This window comes from Cervus elaphus, chromosome 8 (assembly GCF_910594005.1).
Source record: "Cervus elaphus chromosome 8, mCerEla1.1, whole genome shotgun sequence".
In the NCBI taxonomy this organism is placed as follows: Eukaryota; Metazoa; Chordata; class Mammalia; order Artiodactyla; family Cervidae; genus Cervus; species Cervus elaphus.
The window spans coordinates 53,686,391-53,705,859 of NC_057822.1; the positions used below are offsets into that span (position 1 = coordinate 53,686,391).

General features: G+C 40.7%; 1 protein-coding gene across 2 annotated transcripts; it reads left to right on the forward strand.

Annotated features, from left to right (window-relative positions):
• Positions 1–4,391: 4,391 nt before the first annotated feature.
• CAVIN2 (caveolae associated protein 2) lies at positions 4,392–18,222 on the forward strand. 2 transcript variants are annotated; one of them, XM_043910531.1, is made up of 3 exons: positions 4,392–5,209; positions 15,834–16,665; positions 16,851–18,222. In XM_043910531.1, the coding sequence occupies exons 1-2, from the start codon at positions 4,727–4,729 to the stop codon at positions 16,623–16,625; spliced, it is 1,275 nt and encodes a 424-aa protein (XP_043766466.1). In that variant the 5' UTR covers positions 4,392–4,726; the 3' UTR covers positions 16,626–16,665; positions 16,851–18,222. The 2 variants fall into 2 exon arrangements, with proteins under 2 accessions (XP_043766466.1, XP_043766465.1); XM_043910530.1 differs by having other exon boundaries at positions 15,834–18,222.
• Positions 18,223–19,469: the final 1,247 nt, after the last annotated feature.

The following is a 19,469-nucleotide window of genomic DNA, read 5'->3' on the forward strand; positions in this document are numbered from 1 at the left end:
AAGTTAGGGACATAAAGGAGACATCACATTTATATGGTAGATGGTAGAAAGATATTTCATTAAGGAGAGGTAAAAGGTGAAGATTTCTCCTTCTCCTGGAAGATACTTTCCTTTTGTTTCCTCTGTTTCTATTTCTCTCTCTCTCTTTCTCTCCTATGTCTTAAAAAAAAACAAAAACAAAAAACACTCAATGTTTTATGCTGTTCCTCTTTCTTTCATAGGGTTTATGTATTTGTATGACCTAGTCAAGAGGCAAGCCATCATTTGAAAGGCTTTTGAATACTAAGGGCTCAAAGAAAAGATACATGGAGTACCCAGCTTAGCCTTCTCTGCTTCTTTAGCCATTGAGAAGAACTTTCTTTTCTGTGGGCACATCATTCCAGGCCTCCTATCACTGACACAATAGGAAGAACAAGAATATCAGGATTCCCATACGGGTTTAAATGGAACAGGCCAACCAAGGAGGACACTGATCTGCCTCTGCCTCTGCCTCTGGTTTAAAAATTATACTAAGGGTTAACCAAGATTTAGAGCTTACTAATGATCTGCAATAAGGGCTTCCCTGGTGTCTCAGCAGCAAAGAATCCTCCTGTAAGGGGACTTGCAAGAGATACAGGTTCAATCCCTGTGTCAGGCAGATCCTCTTGAGAAGGAAATGGCAATCCACTCCAGTATTCTTGTCTGGGATAACCCCATGGACAGAGGAGCCTGGCGGGCTACAGGCCATAAGGTCACAAAGAGCTGGACATGACTGAGCAACTAAACAACAACAAAAATGAAGAGGAAACCACATGGAGGTCGAGATGGATGCCTTAGCCAATAATAAAGCATTTTTTGGAGTGACTTCCGTGATTAAACCACTTAGATATTTGAGGTAACAGTACACAGCTGGAAGTCAGTTAGAGAATTTAGACCCTTAACTGTCCCCTGCCATGACTAAAGCCCTCATGTCACCCCATTCCAACACCACGCCTGTATATCCATACCAGCATTTGTCTACCTGCTTAGTCCTCCCAGTAAAGTGGGAGCTTTTAAACGGCCACAAATATATATTAATCACATTTGCAGCTCCAACACCCAGCACTTATTTCCCATTCAACAACCATTGCAAACCAAGCAACCTCTTGCTACATTTTATTGCTTTACTAATTCTTCTTAAACACATACTTTCACATGTTCAAAAACCTCTAAGAGCCTTCTATCTGCCATTGTATCAAGTCTAACTCCATTACCTAATTTTTGAGGAACATCACAGTATGCAGTAAGTAGATTTAATATTCCAAAAATTTCTCTTAGGAATTGATTGCTGAATTTCACTAATCTCTCTCAGACAGAAATAGGGCTTAAGATCAGGTAGAAAGCGACTGTATCTGCTCAGGATTTCCTCAAATTCTAACTCACCAACAGTTCTTTCTTTTATTGTGTTTACTTTCTTCTTGTACAAACTCTCAATGCCCTTAGAATTTATGTCACACACTATTACTTAGCCATATGCTATCTTGTACAGGACTGGTTCCCATTATATTATTAAACAGCTCCTCATGGATCCTGTGATTATACGGTTGGGCAACACAGCAAATTACATCATAACATGAAACTAGTCACTAAAGAATCTGTTGTTGTTGTTTTACTCACCAAATCGTGTCTGATTCTTTGCGACCCCAAGGACTGTAGCCCTCCCAGCTTCCCTGTCCATGGATTTCCCAGACAAGAATATTGGAGTGGGTTGCCATTTCCTTTCTTCAGGGGATCTTCATGACCCAGGGATCAAACCCACATCTGTGTGGCAGGCGGATTCTTTACTGCCAAGATGCCTGAGAAGCCCACTACAAAACTAATCACCTATAATTTCCAATCATTCACTCCAAATCCATAAAAATGATTATTTCTGACAAAAGGCAAAAGGAAATGAAACAAAAATGGTGACTAATAGGGCCTTTGGTTTTATCTGTAGTAGTTTTTTGAAAGAAAAAAGTAGATTCAGGCTGAGGCAGACTGTCTCCAAAGATGGCTACAACAATCTTTGCCATGCTGCTCAACCTGTATCATGGGACGTGGCTGCTCCTCCCCTAAAGAGGTGAAGCCTATTTCCTGTCCCCTTGAAACTGACTGACCTGCTCTGACCAACAGAATGTGAAGAAAGTGACAAGGGGACAGAGTTCCAGAGCCTAGCTTTAAGAGATCCTGCAGCTTTTGTTTCCACTGCTTGGGAACCCAGTTCTCTACTAGAGATATCAGAGGGAGAGTCCCTGGAGGCTTAAAGATAGAAGACAGAGAAATTCCAGAATTCCATTCATCTCAATTAACGAGCCAGAAATGAGACTGAGACCATCTAGATTCCTAGGTGAATATGTCTAGTAGAGATAACCCATTCCATCTGAGCCCTGCCTAGCCAATCCCAGAATCATGAGTAAAGAAAACACATGATGGTTGTTTTCAGCCACTGAATTTCGGCTGGTTTCTTCCACAGCAATAGACAACTGTTACTTGTGTTACTCAAAATTAATTTTAAAAAATAAATAAGCCACCTGCAAACCTTTTTTCCTGTTTAACAACTAGCCTCTCTCCTTTTCCCATCTCATTCCATGTCTTTAATGTCTCTATTCATCTAACTGATTATACAGTCTCCAACAATGCAATGCAAAATCAGTGCAAATCAAGGCAAAATTGGGGCAAAGTGATTATAGCATGAAATTGCAAATCTTTCAAAACATGTTAAGAAATCATGAAGTTGATGAAGGTAACATTAGAGAAGCCCCTGAACTGTGGGCAACTCTTCTGAGAAATGAGAATCAGCAGCTGGAATAGTTAACATTTGAAGAAGAAAAAAATCCACACAGATGATGGCACAGTAAGTGCCTCAAAAGGGAATGATTAGAATGTCAAAATTCAAGAGAGGCTCTTGGAAAATTGATGAAGCCCTCAAATATTTTTGCAATAATGACCCTCTTTATGATTTGCCCACAGAAGTCAAACGTAAAAAGGATGTTATGTCATGATACCATATAATTTTGTTAGAAAATTGTGCTTCTCAAAATCAAAACTTGATTCAGCTTTTGTTCTAATGTTTAACACATCACTGACCACCTAATTTTTTTTAAATGTAAGGTAAATCAATTTTAATAATTTTCTTACATTTTTTTTAAAGATATCTCAACCAAATACTTTTACTTTTTTCCTCCCTATTTTTAAAAGATTCAATTTAAGTGGGTTTGGGAGGGTACCAATTATCTGAAGAAAATTGGGGACCTCTGTAAAATCTTTGCTTCATCTCCCTAATTAGCAGGCATACGCACTGAGGACAGGGTCTTAGGCCACACTTTATGAGTATCCTCTAGACAGTTCACCAAGCAAAGGGCTGAGCAGTGTGGACTCATGTGTTCAATAAATGTAACAATGAATGGCCAACTGACTGACTGGTTCACATGTAGATGCTGCTATTGAAGAACCGCACTTTATCCATTATCAATCCCTGACCCAAAACCTGCTGGCATTTGTTCTCAAAACTGTTCATAGAAGGCCTATTACAAACCTCCTGCTAAAGCTCTTCCAAAGGCTGGATACGTTTAAAACCAACTCAAGCATGTAAAGTCATTTCAGGAAATAAGCCCCATGTCCCAAGGGCTCAGCTGAGCAGGGCCACTTTTCAGAACAGGTGTGCCACTTCACTGAGTAGGAATTTGGAAATGTCAAACATTAGAAGCACTTCAGAAACTCCAACTCAACCTGCCTGAGAGTCGTACTTCTGGGCACGTGTCAATAAATGCCTTGCAGAGGTGGGTATTTGAGAAAACCTCTGACCCTGATTCAAAATTAGTTACAATAAATCAGCATGGTAGGTTCTTAAACAGACCACACCTTTTTTATTGGGCCTTTCCTGTTTCAATTTTACTTCTCATAAGAAACTGTTTAAAGTGATTATTCAAAAAGTTCCCCTCTATATTACATGATAACCATCCATAACAGGATTGGATGTTTTAACATCCCTGAATTTCTGTCTCTTTCATTTTATCTTGCATCTCCAATTGCAAGAGTGAGAACTGGGCTGTTCTTGTCATTATCAGTTACTTCTATCCCTTTGAAAATTAAAAACTAACACTACTGGCTTGACTACAAGTACCCTTTAAATTTGGCCTCTTTCAGTGGACACCAGGCATTCTGAAGCGCATCAGTCTGTTCTAGGGCAAAGGCAAACAATACTTTCCATTACAATAACTTGTATCCAGGAAGAAAAAAAAAAAAAAAAACCAGGCACTCTGTAGCATACGTTGCATAGCTGCCAGAGAAAAGTTTACTAGCTTTAGCCAATTGGAGCCTGTGGCGCTGGGCCAAATTAGCATGTTTTTCTCCGCCTCTAGATGAAGTCAGGAGTGAAATATGACATTGAACTTATTCTTAAAAGGGAAGAGGCACAGGAAAGAAAAGGTAAACCTTCAGGAAAGGGCCCTGTGCCAAGGAGAACGCGCTTAGGAAGCCGTGTACATGCCTCTGAACCCTGAGTGGTTCTCAGTTCTGTATCCTTCGCCTCCCACAGGGTGGAGTAGGGCTTTTAAGAGCAGCTGGAATGCGGTTCCCCTGATCAGTGTAGCCAGTTGTTGACTGTCTGAACCTCTGCCAGTCTTAGAGAGCGGTGCTCTGAGCTCCAACCAGAGGGCGAGGCTCGGCACCCCCTAACCACCGTCCTTCTCGCCGGGGCCAGAGGCAAGCTCCCACCCGTGCAGCAGCCATGGGGGAGGACGCCGTACAAGCCGAAAAGTTCCAGCACCCAGGTCCCAACGTGCGGCCGGAGAAGCCGGCCAGCTCCAGTCCGGTGCCGTCCTCCACGCCGAGCCCCAGCCTGCATCTGGGGAGCACGGAGGAAGCCATCCGGGACAACTCGCAGGTGAACGCTGTCACGGTGCTCACGCTCCTGGACAAGCTGGTGAACATGCTCGACGCCGTGCAGGAGAACCAGCATAAGATGGAGCAGCGGCAGATCAGCCTGGAGGGCTCGGTGAAGGGTATCCAGAACGACCTCACCAAGCTCTCCAAGTACCAGGCCTCCACCAGCAACACGGTGAGCAAGCTGCTGGAGAAGTCGCGCAAGGTTAGCGCGCACACGCGCGCCGTCAAGGAGCGCATGGAGAGGCAGAGCGCGCAGGTGAAGCGGCTGGAGGACAACCACGCCCAGCTCCTCCGGCGCAACCACTTCAAAGTGCTCATCTTCCAGGTCAGTGCCCCTGCTCTCCTCCCACCCAGCTGGGCCTCCTCGGCAGCCAAGATCTCAGTCCCAGCCATTTGTATAGCTGTCCTGCCTGTCAGAGATCACACACACACACACACACAAGGCATTGTCCTCGCTGCCTTCTGCAGGCGCCTGTGGAATCTGCACACTGGGTGGGAATTTCCCGGATAACTGCAGCCTAAACCCAAGCAGTGCCTCAGGAATTAGCAGGGTGGAGTCACTTGTCAAGAGCAGGTGGATGCACTCCGTACAGGTTGGGAAGGTGACTAGGTGCAGGCAACCTAGTCAAGTTCATTTGTCTCTGCATTGTGAACGTGGGGCTCTGACTGCAGCTGTTAGTTGGACAGGGCAAGTTAATTCAGCGGCTATTTATTAACTCTTTGTGGAAATGAGGGAACTATGTGAGTTTTGCTTTTTAAGCAACAAGTCAAATTCATAACTTTTTTTTTAAATTTTTTTATTTTTATTAGTTGGAGGCTCATTACTTCACAACATTTTAGTGGGTTTTGTCATACATTGACACGAATCAGCCATGGAGTTACATGTATTCCCCATCCCGATACCCCCTCCCACCTCCCTCTCCACCCGATTCCTCTGGGTCTTCCCAGTGCACCAGGCCCGAGCAAATTCATAACTTTTTAAAGCGTCCCTTTGTCCAAAGGTCACCAGTGTTTGGGGAACTAAGTATTGATGACTGATTCCATTAGAAATGAACTAGCCTCTTTCTATTAAGACTTTTGGCCAAAGTAATCTTGTTGCACTCTTTTCTAGCAAATGATGCACTAAAACTATAAAGCATAACTCTACACACTCGCTAGATACGCTTCTCATTATTCAGAGAGACCATAACTGTAAAGTACAATAGTTACAAAGACTAGTCCAGAATATTTTCTTCTTCAAATGGTTGCCTTGGAATAAAAAGGCCACTTAATTTTTTTAATGCCTCAATGATGCAATTAATGTAGCAAAAGGCTATTCGGGGACAGGGAGGTTGCCTGGGGCTGTTGTTCCCCTAAGTAGTGGGCATTTGTCAATCCAAGGGCAGCCCTGCCTAATGCTGGAAGCCCTTCCGCCCGGTGGAACCCAGCCAGTGTGGAGCCCAGGAAGCAACTGCCATCCCTGCCCCAGGGCTGTCTGCTTGTGACCATGTGAATAGGAGAGGATTTCAAAGCCATGGAGGGGAGAGGCTATAACCAACTGTTTGATTGTGAAAGGCACACAAGAAGAGCCTTCATCTCCCCAAAGAGATTTAGAAACTGGAATTTAAACCGAGGGAGCCTTCTTTTTCTAAATGAATCTGCTCTGCCAAGTCAGAACCTAAGCCCCCTTCCTCCATAAAAGGAAAGACTCATCTCGCTGCTTTTTTGTCCTCCCCAAACTACACTTGATGTTATAAAGCTTCAGGCAGCTGATGTCCTCCTATACCTTGCAGGCTTTTGCACCCTGGAAATTTTTTAGCTTTTAATGCAAATGAAATAGCTTTTCATGCACCAGATGAACTGAAGAGAGATATGGTAACTGCGCCTTTCTCAAGTCATACAAGATCCCTGTATTATTAGCCTAAAAGATATTATAAATCTCAACTCTCAAGGCATTTCTAAATTAAATACTGATCTCCAAACAAAACCAAACATGTACAGACCTGTTTAAATCTGAGTCATCAAAGGAAATTTCCCTCCTTCCAGTATGAATCAGAGAGATTATCTCTTGTCCTATCCCTCAGTGAAGGAGGAAAAACAAGAAATTATTTATCTAGTAGAGGAAATCACAATTATGCTAGCATCAGTTTTTGTTTTGTTTTGCCACGGATGTTCTGTGGGTGCTGGAGGGAGGGATGGGGGAAGATAAGTAACTAAAAATTTCAAGGGAACTGTAAATATAACATCTGGAAAAAAGAGAAAAAAAAAAACTGTTGGAAACTTAAAGACATGTCCTGCTGGTGAAGCCCTGCTGTGGTCTTTTTGTCACAGTGGATTGACAGGTGTGAAATTACAGCCAGAAATGATAGGAATTCTCCATATAGTGAGGATAAGGTGAAATGGGCTCAAGACTACGGTAGAGGCTACAAGAATCCAAAGCAGTGTGTTCAGCTCCATTCAGAGCCTCTTAGCAAACAGCCCCCAAGGACATTTTTCAAAGAACAGTTTAGGAGATAAATGATTAGAGGCAAGGAACTGGACCTTTTTTAAGTCATGTAAGATCTTTTATTAGCCTAAAGTATATCAGAAATATTAACTGTCAGGACGCTAACTGCAAACTGACCATTTTGAAAAAACAAATACAAGTGAAGTCCTTCAGTGGGAAACTTCCTCTTTCTGGACTACTTTTAAAGTAGGGGGTTTTAGAGTAGTAAATTATTATATCCATTACAGTTCTTATATTACTATACTCATTATGCCAATGGATATAATAATAAATTGTGTTATAGAATGGTCCAGTATAGGGGTTGAAAAAAGATACGTTTTGTCATACAGACACTGTTTCAAATCCTAGTTTCACTGCTAGTCAATTATGTGCTCTTGTGCACATTTTCTAGCTTTTCCAAGCTTCTGTTTCCTCATCTGTACATCTTATTAATATTTGAATATATTAATAAGAGCAAAAGTATTTTGAGCTCTTAATAAGCCCTGCAGAATCTGCTAAGCATCTTTCTGTTGTTTATCTCAGTTGCCCCAATTTACAGATGAGGATGCTGAGATTCAGAGATGCTTACATTTTGTCTGAAGTTATTTAGTAAGCAGTGGTCAAGCTGGAATTTAACCTCATATTTATTTGATTCCAAAGCATGTGCTCTTAAATATTAATGCTTCTTCCCACATCTCTCTCTCATAGGGTGAGGAATAAGTGGATTAACATATTCAAAATGACTAGTGACTGTCATGGTATAAGAGCTCAAAGAATAGAAGCTCTTCCTGGGTGGACCTGCATGGAGAGGCAGCTCTACCTGTGCTGGTTAGAAATATGGCTTTTTAGTAAAAAAACTGATCCCACCCTACCTAGGATCTGCAAACAGCTATGCTTTTGCTTTTTTATGTGCTATTTATTAAAAGCTACACACACACATTCATTCACTCATCCCCACTCCTTGTCATACATTGTATAACAACTGCTTGGTGAAATCAGTTACCACCAGAGCAAAAGAAAGCAAAATCCTTTAAGAGCACAGACCTCTGCCCAGAGGGCCTGCTCTAAATACCCACTTCTCGTGGCTGCGTAGTCTTCACTGTGCTGGGGCACAGGGTGGACCCTTTCTAGACCTGAAGAGTGAGGAGGGCAGAGACTGCACCAGGCGCCCCTTCAGGTCTTGAAGCTGTTTGTCACTTTTGGTCTACTTGACCCCTCTGCTAGACTTTCCGGTTTCAGACAAAAAAATTAATGTGAAAGTAAGAGTGAGGGAAGAAAGTCTGTCATCTGACAAGAACACATTCAGCCCTGTAGTGTTTAGAAGATTATGCTTCCAGTTTGTGAAGTCCTGTTGCGTTGTCTAAAATCTGCTGGTGCCTTTTGGTTGGTTGGTTTGTTGATCTACTAAATACTTATATATTAGCATTTTTTTTAAATTCTGAAATTTGTCCTATTTAAAGTGCCATTTAAGTCTGTGCTGAGCTTATAACATTGTTGTAGCAGTTAAACCTCGCATGCATTAGCAATTACTTCAAATTATAACCAGTAGAATCTAAAACTGCAGAAAATTCATCTCCTTTTGAGCAATAAACTGTAAAATCCCTATTAAATTTAGCAGCTTCCCTTTTTATATTTTTTAAAAATAATAGCTTAAAATCTATGTTTGAATTCAAAATACTGTGACAGAAGCCGGTATAAATGAAATAAGACTCACTGGGGTTGCTGATCATAAAGCAAATGCTAAAGACTAATAAGACTAATACTTTGCTTGTAAGTGCATAGGTATCTTTTACTAAAAATAAAATCTGTACAGAAAATCAGTGAATTTACAGTTAAGAGGAAATTTTCTCTGTTGATTGAAGAGACTAGAATTTCACAGTAACTGGCCCTGAGGGTGTGATACCCACTTAAGGCTCTTAAAGTTCTAGTAATGATTATTTGAAAAAGCAGTCTGGGAATGATTTCAAATCCAGGGAACAAAATGAGAGTACTCATGAACAGTTTACACTTTCATCCACAAAAAATTGTGAAATTGGGTGAAAAGAGTAGAAGTTAGATATTTACCATGACTATATTCATGGAGAACCAAGCCTATAAATGTGTTCAAATATTCATCATTTGGGTTCCTTTGATAAGAACAGAATTTTAGAAAGGTGCTAAAAATATAACATCTTCAGACTATTTTAATTGATTCTTTTATAGACTATACTTCATCCAAAGCCACTGTTCTGAAAACCATTAATTTAGTACAGACTTATAAGAAATGGGCATATAGGTAATCAAAGCCACATTTATATGACAACTCACGATATTTATATCACATTGATTAATATTCCAATAAGGGGATTTTGGTTTTGATATGCTAATCATCCAGTGACCTTTAGTTGAGGAGATAAACAAAATACTAATTTTTATGTTATAATTTACACTTACTGAATGTCAGCATTGTTTCAGGCATTTTAAACAAGTAACTGATTATTGTCAGTATTTCTTCAAAAAAATCATTACTTCTCTCATATATTAAAAGTCTAGATTCCCAGATGCAAGGCTTCCACGTAAATGTTGCCCCCTCTGCTGTTTTGTAATCTGTATCTGTTCAAACAAATGATGAATGTTCTCTAGTGCAACTCAGGTCCTACAGTTTTGATTCTTTTTTTTTTTTTTTTTTTAGTTTTGATTCTTGAATGGAAAAAAAAAAAATGTTTTGCATTTGTACCTGTGAGATCACTTTGCAATCTGTTAACAAGTTTTTGCGAGATTTAAGTTAATATCACAGAACCAAGTATTTTTGAGCTAGAAAGTGAAGTCACTGAGTCATGTTCAACTCTTTGCAACCCTATGGACTGTAGCCCACCAGACTCCTCCATCCATGGAATTTTCTAGGCAAGAGTACTGCAGTGGGTTGCCATTTCCTTCTTCAGGGGATTTTCCTGACCCAGGAATCGAACCCAGGTCTTCCACATTGTGGGCAGACGCTTTACTGTCTGAGCCACCAGCACCTCAATAATCATTTAGTTTAACCTCATTTTATATCAAAGGAGCAGAGGCCCTCAGAAGCAAAGTGACTGGCAAGGTTTCATTTGATTAATAATATAAATTGTAGTTGAATTATGAAATGAGTGAAAACAAACACTATAATCTCACTATGGCAAAGTTCATGTTTACTGGGTTTTCTACAAGAGCTTTTAAGTAATTCAGTGCAGTTTGTTTTTTGTTTTGTGGGTTTTTGTGTACAACAAAGAACACCTTACCAGTGTGATCTTAAAAAAGAATTGAACCCTTGATAACACTGAAAAATAATGAAACTTTTAAATCCTCGAGAATGTGAAAGACTGCTCAGGGATGATAACTAATGCATTTTATTCTTATGACTTGCTGATTCCACTGACACCTGCCTTAGGGGTGCAGTTCTAATCAATGGCTTTATCCACTTGGCAATCTATACCTCCAGAAACACAAATTGGAGAAAACCATCAATGTGTAAACGAGACCTATAAATCAGAATGTCAGGTGGGCATAGTTCCATTTTAATAACTAGTATTTAGAAATTATTGGATGAAACATTCCATGGACACAAATTTATGGTCCTCATATCCCTCCAGGATGCCACCACATCCCTGTGGGAATGTAACCGCCTTTGTTATTGTTTCCTAACAATGAGAATGATAAGTTAGTGACAGGAGAGCAAACTGCCTATTCAAGCTTTTAAATGACTTACTGTAGGCTTCCTTTTCTAATGCTAGTCATAGAATCTTCTTCTCCTTTAACGTTGTGTGTGTATCTATTTTTTATGGACAAAGAGGCTTTGTTTCCATGAGCATCAACCCAAGAAATGCCCAGCATGTTTTCCAGTTTCTCTATGTTGATATCTACATGCAAGATGGAGACTATTAGTCCACAAGAATCAATATGAACAGCAAACAAGAGAAACTTCAAGGAAAAATACCGCTTCTCAAGAGTTCTTTTCAGTCCTTTTCTCTTTCATGGTATAAGCATGAAAACATATTCAAATAATATTAATATAAATATATGTTAGAAGTGTGCTGAATGATGGCCCACTCCAGCATGCCTGTCTGGAGAATTCCATGGACAGAGGAACCCTGATGGGCTACAGTCCATGGGGTCACAAAGATTCGAACACAACTGAATGACTAACACTTTTCACTTTAGCAAGGCTCCTATAAAAGGTCAGAACCAGGAGCAGCTGCATCAGTGGGGCTACATACCTTTTTGCAAATAAATCTGCAGGGCAAACAGTCAACTGCTGCTGGGGGCCTCTACTGGGAAGAACTACCCATGGAAGCTACGCAACCCATAAGGGATTCTTAATGCCATATTAAGAAGTTACAAACCCAAAGTGAATATATAGGTAACTAGCATAGTTAAACAGTGACAGAATTGAGGATGATATTTGATCCTCTCCCTTGAAAGAGCCATCAATCTTAGAATATATAAGAGAAAATAGATTTAAAACATTACAGCAGGAGGCTGAAGGCAGAAGTATCACGTCACCCACAGGCAGGTAAAAATAAAATATCAAGTGTTTCCATGAGGTATGTATGTTAGGGACTAAACAAGGACAGGTGAGCAGGTAAGACTGGACACCTGGGGAACAGTGCAGTTACAGAGGAGCCACTGTCTGCAGTTCAAGTTGAATTTCCACCACTCTAACTGTTACTTGATAGTCAAATGCATCTATATATTTTATTAAAGAATAGAGATTTTGAAGAGTATTAGCATTCTTCGGCTTCTAAACAAACATTATGGAAGTGTAAGACCTAATGTACTTAGATGTTCACAAATTCCTGTGTGAAAGGAAAGGACTGACCTTCAGAACAGAACTATAAGAAGTCATAAAATAAACACTGTCCAGTAGACATAACACAAAATCCCGCTTGCGTAATTAAGATGACCGCAGAAGCATAGCAGTTGGCCAAGAAGACATACCTCACTTGTTTCCAGTTGCACAAAGACACATCCAACTCATTCTGGATTATGTCTGTATCTGCTAGGTTTACTTTCATGGTTAGCATCAAAGAGTTCTTGTATAAGTATGAAAGAATTCAACTGGGTTTCCCACCTTCCTTCAACTACCTTCATGCATGCAGTGTGATCTACCAACAGATGACTTCTGATTCACCTGATAATGGACTTTTCCCAAACCGGTCCTCAAAGGACATGTGATAAGTGAGACAAAAGTCTAAGACTCAACAGTTAACTGTGCTTTTTTGACTGTAAAATTTATACTGTATTAAAAATGAAATATTATTAATTTAAGTCTTTTAGAAATACAATTAATTTGTCCATCTTTTATGGAGGTTGAAAAAAGGGAAGTTATCAGAGAAATCTTTTGATTACCCTGAGATTATACTACACAAAATGTACTTCTTATCTAGTAACCAAGGCTTATTTTTACAGTTTTCCACCTGACTTTCTGCCTTCTTCACTGAGGACTTTTAATAACATTTCACTGAGCTTTTGGTTTCTTCCTTTCCTGCAAGTAACTCCTGTCAAACCTTCCCAACCCTCTTGTCAAATCCCAGAAGTAATTTTGCTTCTGGACTAAGTATCAGAGCCCTAGCTATTTCCGCAGTCTGCCACTCATCCACTGAGAATAAAATCCTCCCTTAAAATGAAAACCATCATGCCCCATAGGCCTGGTTCTTCTTTTTTCCCAGCGGCAGCAGCAGTCAGCAGATGTCCTTCCAGGCACAGAGCTAAGTCCATTCTTTCACAGTGTCCGACAGAGGGGCACGCGCCACTCCACCCATCCCCAGTGCTCTCTTAGGAAGCCTCCTCACCCAACACACACTCATTCACCAGATATGTGCTAGCTGTCAGGCACTACCCTAATCACTGAGGCATGACAGTGAACGAGAGACAGAAGTTCCCACCCTCTCAGGGAATACACAGCAACGAGAAAGAGACCAGTCGAGACTTGTAACATGGCAGAGTTGCTCTCTGTAAAGGTCTATGTTATAAATGACTCATGGGAATCCCGGGCATCTTTCAGTTTTTCACTTTTTTATACTGTTTCTGACACATTCTGTAATATTCAAAATGGGAGAGTGTGGAGAAAGCTCTGGGGAACAGAGTTTGTGATTTCTTCATTCAACCAAGGAGTCTCTTCAACCAGATGCCCCGCTTTCTGCTCTACCCAAAACTTTGTTTCTAAGCAATGCCGGGAAAGGACTCTGTTATGAGTATGTGTGTGTAAGGGGGAGACATGGGGCTGTATCTTTTCAGAGAGTACTGAAATTATACTACGTGGTGATTAATAAAGAGAGGGATTTTTAATTTTCTCTAGATTAAAACATAGTTCACTTAATCTTTGTAGGGAGAAGTTAAAGGTATACACCCGTAGAACATATTTGTGATCATAACCCCAGTTTTATTGACTTTTCAGTCAATCAAAATTGCCAAATGGGAAGGAAAATTCTTACCATTAACATAAACTTTGCAAGAAGTTTAGCTCCCACATGGACTTATAAATTCACTAAACCAGTTATTTTTCAAACTGAAACTGTACTGGACAGTCCACAATACAATCAGGTAACACTGAGACTCAGCTTGCAAACCCGGCTGGCAGTGGGCTCCAGAGCCTGGCCCACCTCAGCATTCTTGCAGAACCCCTCACACACTTGGGGATGTGGTCTGAAAGCTGCTAATCTAGGTCAAATCCTCTTGCTCACATTTGGAAGAAACTGAGACCCAAGGAGATTAAGTTATTTGCTGAAGGCCTCCCAGCCACTGTACAGTGCCGCAGGGATTGAGACTCAGGCCTCCTGCCACAAGCTCTGCCCAGGGCCATTTCTCCCAGTGAAAATGTGAAGGCACCTTACTGGCTGGCTCTCATTGTCCTATATTTAAAGACAACTATAAAAAAATCAAGGGATTCCTCTGTTGTGTGACCCAAGGCTGTTTGAATTCAAATCTCTTTGCTTTGCAATGCTGGAAAGCCACCTCCCTTGCACTTTGGAGCAAGTTTTCAGGCTCTGCTCCCTGCGGCCTAGCAAGAGGCAGAGCCTTATACACCTAGAAGCTGGAGAAAGGGGTGTGCTGGGAATAAGGGGAGGGGGACAGATTCCTGAGTTTCTCTGCTCACTGTAGGTGGGGGCTGAAGTATTCTTGCCCAAGCAAGTCCTACTTAACAGATAGGCTTGATAAGCTATGCCTGGCAGCATGTGTCCCCCCGATGACTCCAGAAATTGGCCATAGTATATCACCTCTCCTTATAATGCTCACAAAGGACGTTCTAAACCACAGGGCTTCATGAGTTGGGTCCCCAGTAAGGCTGGACCTTCCTTCCTTGACTCCAAATTTATGTCATTAGAAAAATTATGCATGCTTAGTCGCTTCAGTTGTGTCTGACCTTGCAACCCTATGGACTGTAGCCCGCCAGCCTCCTCTGTCTGTGGGATTCTCCAGGCAAGAATACTGGAGTGGGTTGCCTTGCCCTCCTCCAGGGGACCTTCCCGACCCAGGGATCGAACCCACATCTCTTATTTCTTCTGCACTGGCAAGCTGATTCTTTACCTCTAGTGCCACCTGGGAAGCCCCATTAGAAAAATTAGTGTGCATTTTTAAATTTTAAAAACTTTAAATTTTAAATTTTAAAAAATTAAAATTTAAAAAATAAAATTTAAATTAAAAAAAAAAACAGATAGGAAGGTTGACTATACCTTTTCTTTTGACTTCTACATGGGGAGGGAACCTGGTGTCTAACAAATGTTGGTGTCTAACATTTGAGGAGAAGGCAATGGCACCCCACTCCAGTACTCTTGCCTGAAGAATCCCATGGACGGAGGAGCCTGGTGGGATACAGTCCATGGGGTCGCGAAGAGTCGGACATGACTGAGAGACTTCACTTTCACTTTTCACTTTCCTGCACTGGAGAAGGAAATGGCAACCCACTCCAGTATTCTTGCCTGGAGAATCCCAGGGACAAGGGAGCCTGGTGGGCTGCCGTCTATGGGGTCTCACAGAGTCGGACACGACTGATGAGACTTAGCAGCAGCAGCAGTAACATTTGAGGAAAAGATGGGGGCAGGGGCGAGAACTGGGAAGTCCTCACTTTTATCTTCTAATTTGACCTCCAGGCTCTTTTGCAGTGGGTTTTGGCAGGAATAGAGCCTAAGGGTAGGAGAGAGAGGCCCTTCTGAGTTTGCAGTAACTTACTTTAGCTCCTTTATCTAGGCAGCTTCCTGGTCTATCTGAACCACAGCCCACTTCCCTCCCTGCCTGTCACTGATAGAGCCCTTGCCAGATGCCCTCGTAATATTCCCAACAGGCAGCCCTTGGCCTTACCCAGCCTGAGGCGGAATGACTTGATCAGTTTAGAATAAACCCTTCATATTTTAGAAAGGCAAGCCACAGACATTGGGTTTCTGTCATGCCAAAAACACATAACACAGAAAGTACAGCAGTTCAGGACTATTTGTGACATGTGTTATTAACATGAAATCTACACTGCCCATCTTTTCAGGAAGAAAATGAGATCCCTGCCAGTGTGTTTGTGAAAGAGCCAGTTTCCAGCCCAGGGGAAAGGAAGGAGGGGGAGCACGCCGATGAAAACAAGTCCCTGGAGGACACTCTGCACACAGTGGACCTCTCATCTGATGATGAATTGGCCCAGGATGAGGAGGCCCTGGAAGACAGCGCAGAAGAAAAGATGGAAGAGAGCAGGGCAGAGAGAATAAAAAGATCCAGTCTCCGGAAAGTGGACAGCCTCAAAAAGGCATTTTCTCGCCAGAACATTGAGAAGAAGATGAACAAGCTGGGGACAAAGATCGTATCTGTAGAGAGGAGAGAGAAGATTAAGAAATCTCTCACTTCCAATCACCAGAAAATATCCTCAGGGAAAAGCTCCCCCTTCAAGGTCTCTCCTCTCACTTTTGGGCGAAAGAAAGTCCGAGAGGGAGAAAGCCCGGCAGAGAATGAGACCAAATCAGAAGACATGCCCAGCAGTGAGATGGCAAATGACTACGAGGAGAGCTCGTTTGCAGAGGGTCTTTCCGAAGCGTCTCTCACCGGTGCCCTGGTGGAAGGGAAGAGCCCGGAGGGGGATGCTGGGACCGCGGCCTCGAGAGGGAGTGACTCGGCCATGGACAGCAACGTCGACTTGACTATTGTGGAAGATGAAGAGGAGGAGTCAGTGGTCCTGGAACAGGCCCAGCAGGTGTGCTATGCGGGAGACCACGTGCTAGCCTCCCAGGAGGCAGAGCGGTCAGAGGAGCCGGTGCAGCCAGCTATGCTCCAGGTGGACCAGACTGCTTAAATTCACAGCCCTCTGTGAGCGAGCTTGCATTTTCAGTCAGGTGGGTGACCAGAGCCTAGAAGCAAACTCCTACACACCTCCAGCCCTCCCCACTCACGCCATGTTACTGTCTAGGCAGTCATCACTTGCTCCACAATGGGCATACACGCCGTTACCGAGATTTACTATGAAGGCAGCCTGCCAGGTTCTATGCTTCTAATGTACCCTTTACTTCCATTTCTGTAGTTCCTCAAGACTACCCAGGAGAAGAAATGGAGCAGTCATAAAACACTGATCAATGCGGCTAAGTCAGAATCGCCAGAGGCTATGTAAGACACTAATTATGAAATATGATTCATTTTTTGTCATTCCATGAGCTTGCTGAACAGTGCATCAATAATATATTGAATTTCCATAGAACTCTGTGAATCTATATTCTTCAAGTGTGTGACTATATAATATACATATGTATTTAAGCTAAAGAAGTAACTATATTTCAAGAAGAAAACACTTTTCTTAAAAGAAAAAAGTTAGAAGAGAAAGTTCACATAGTAGAAACCACTGTTTATTGAAACAGGGTGAAATGAGGGTGAAATGAAATTGAAAGACATTCAGCTAATGAAGTAAGATATGTAGAAAAGTCAGGACTATTAGAAAAAACTAAAAAGAAGTTGGAAATAGGGAAACAGGAAACAAAGAATGCCAAAGAGAATGAAGACAGAGAGAAAAAAGCATGTGCTCAAAAGTAAAATATTTATGATATTAGTTCAAGTATTTCACCCTTATATAACAATACTAAAGAAACATATATATATAGGAATAGTGTTATATCTTCACAATATTTTTATTTTCTAATATTTTCAAATAATGTAAAAGAACATTTTACTATGTTAAAGCTGCATTTTTCCTTAATAAAAGACACTGCAAGTACCTCTCTAAGGAAATTCAAAAGAATGTCTCTTTAACATTGGAATGAACATTAATCTTCAAACTTAATACATACTGCTTTTCTTAGGAAGTTGAATCATACTATTCTTTATTGTTTTCCAAATTTGAAATAATCCTTGCACTCCAAATGATGTAATGTAGGTTTATAAGCTGTTAGAATCAACAGGTTGGGAAGGGAAAGATTGTAGTTTTCCTTTTTTTGTACATAACAGTAATTTCATTCCAGGTCATATTTTATTTATATATTTTCACAGAATATTGATATGTTTCTTAACTTCTTAAAGTATGCTAGTGTTTATGTGTATGTGCACATTTACTCAGACAGGGTAATTATTACTATTGCCTAACAATATACTAAAATATTGCTTTATTTTTAATTACAGAATGGTAATTTTTGAGAAGACTATTATAGTTTAAAGACAGTTATATCAGAGAGCAGATTTCCTACCTTCAGTATATACCACTCATTATAAGTAATCTTATATAGATAATCTGAAACAGTGTTAACAAACTATGCTTTGCCTTATAAAAGGAAGAGTATTAACAAATGTACTGATGGCATAACTGATACAGCTATGTCCTTATTTTGCAATAATGTACCCCATATGTCATACTGTTGAACTAACAATGACTGTTGAAGAAGGCTAAATAAACCAAAAAATAAAAAGCATATAACAATGTCAGTTTCTTGGTGGAACAATTTTAAAACAAGCAGAAAGAACTGATTATTAACCTGTCTTCAAAATGTAGGCCGTAACGTCGGTTGTTTCAGTCTTGATTTCGTCTCTTAAATCTGCTTTCTTTTTTCCCTGATTTCATTTAGAAATCCAAGACTCATTCTTCAAGTTTAACTTTCTTGACATCACCTTGCCAGCTCTGGAGAGCATCTGAATTTATTGTAGCAGCTTGATGAATTTGATAGTTCTATTTGCATTTTTATTATTTTGTACCAGGCCTTATAATACCTCAAATAGCCCTGCAAAAATGAATGTGTTGAACTGTATGTATTGAACTGTACATTCAGTTTATTCGCAGAGATACATCTTTGCTTTCTACAATGCCATCCAGTTGGTTGAAGACTTAATTTCACTCAGGGTCCTAAACATGCCTGTTTAACCTTTATAAGTTGCTGTTACTTCTTGCAGCTGAGGAGCTGGGAGATCCAGAGCTAATGCAATATTTACATTTCCTTTTCAAAAATGCTTATGTCACTTGTTCCTAGAAACTATCTGCATGTCAGTGAAAAACTGCAATCAGGTATCTTTTTGGATTTGACTGACAGACATTTATTCTCTATTCCTCATTTGACACATTAAAATCCTGATCAATAAAACAAAGAATCAGGAGAGATGAATGTCAGAAAATACGTACTGTAGCGATTAGAGAGAGTACCAGTTGTGGAAATGAAAACTATTCTGTATTATTCTTGAATTATTTGCATACTGGTGGGGCTTCGAAGTCCCCAAATTAGTTTTGTCTTCTTCACACCCATGCAATAACCCATTCCTAACATTGTGCCTGGAGCTCAAGAACTGGATTGGTTTTCCCCCAAGGATTGGTAATATGTTAATAAGCACCAAGATCCATATCTTAGAAATATAATTCAAGAATAAGAAGTGTCTATTACATGGATCCAGACACTCTGCCTATCAGATCTAAGAGAAAAAGAAATGCAAAAAAGCAAAATGATTGTCTGAGGAAGCCTTACAAATAGCTGAGAAAAGAAGAGAAGCTAAAGGCAAAGGAGGAAAGGAAAGATATACCCATTGGAATGCAGAGTTCCAAAGAATAGCAAGGAGAGATAAGAAAGCCTTCCATAGTGATCAATGCAAAGAAATAGAAGAAAACAATAGAATGGGAAAGACTAGAGATCTCCTCAAGAAAATTAGAGATACCAAACATTTCATGCAAAGATGG

What these genes read in the sequence shown, in the direction of transcription:
- CAVIN2 (XM_043910530.1), top strand. Translation starts at nt 4,727, where the DNA reads ATGGGGGAGGACGCCGTACAAGCCGAAAAGTTCCAGCACCCAGGTCCC. An exon ending in TCAAAGTGCTCATCTTCCAG is followed by an intron (nt 5,210 to 15,833) that starts GTCAGTGCCCCT and finishes CCATCTTTTCAG; the next exon opens with GAAGAAAATGAGATCCCTGC.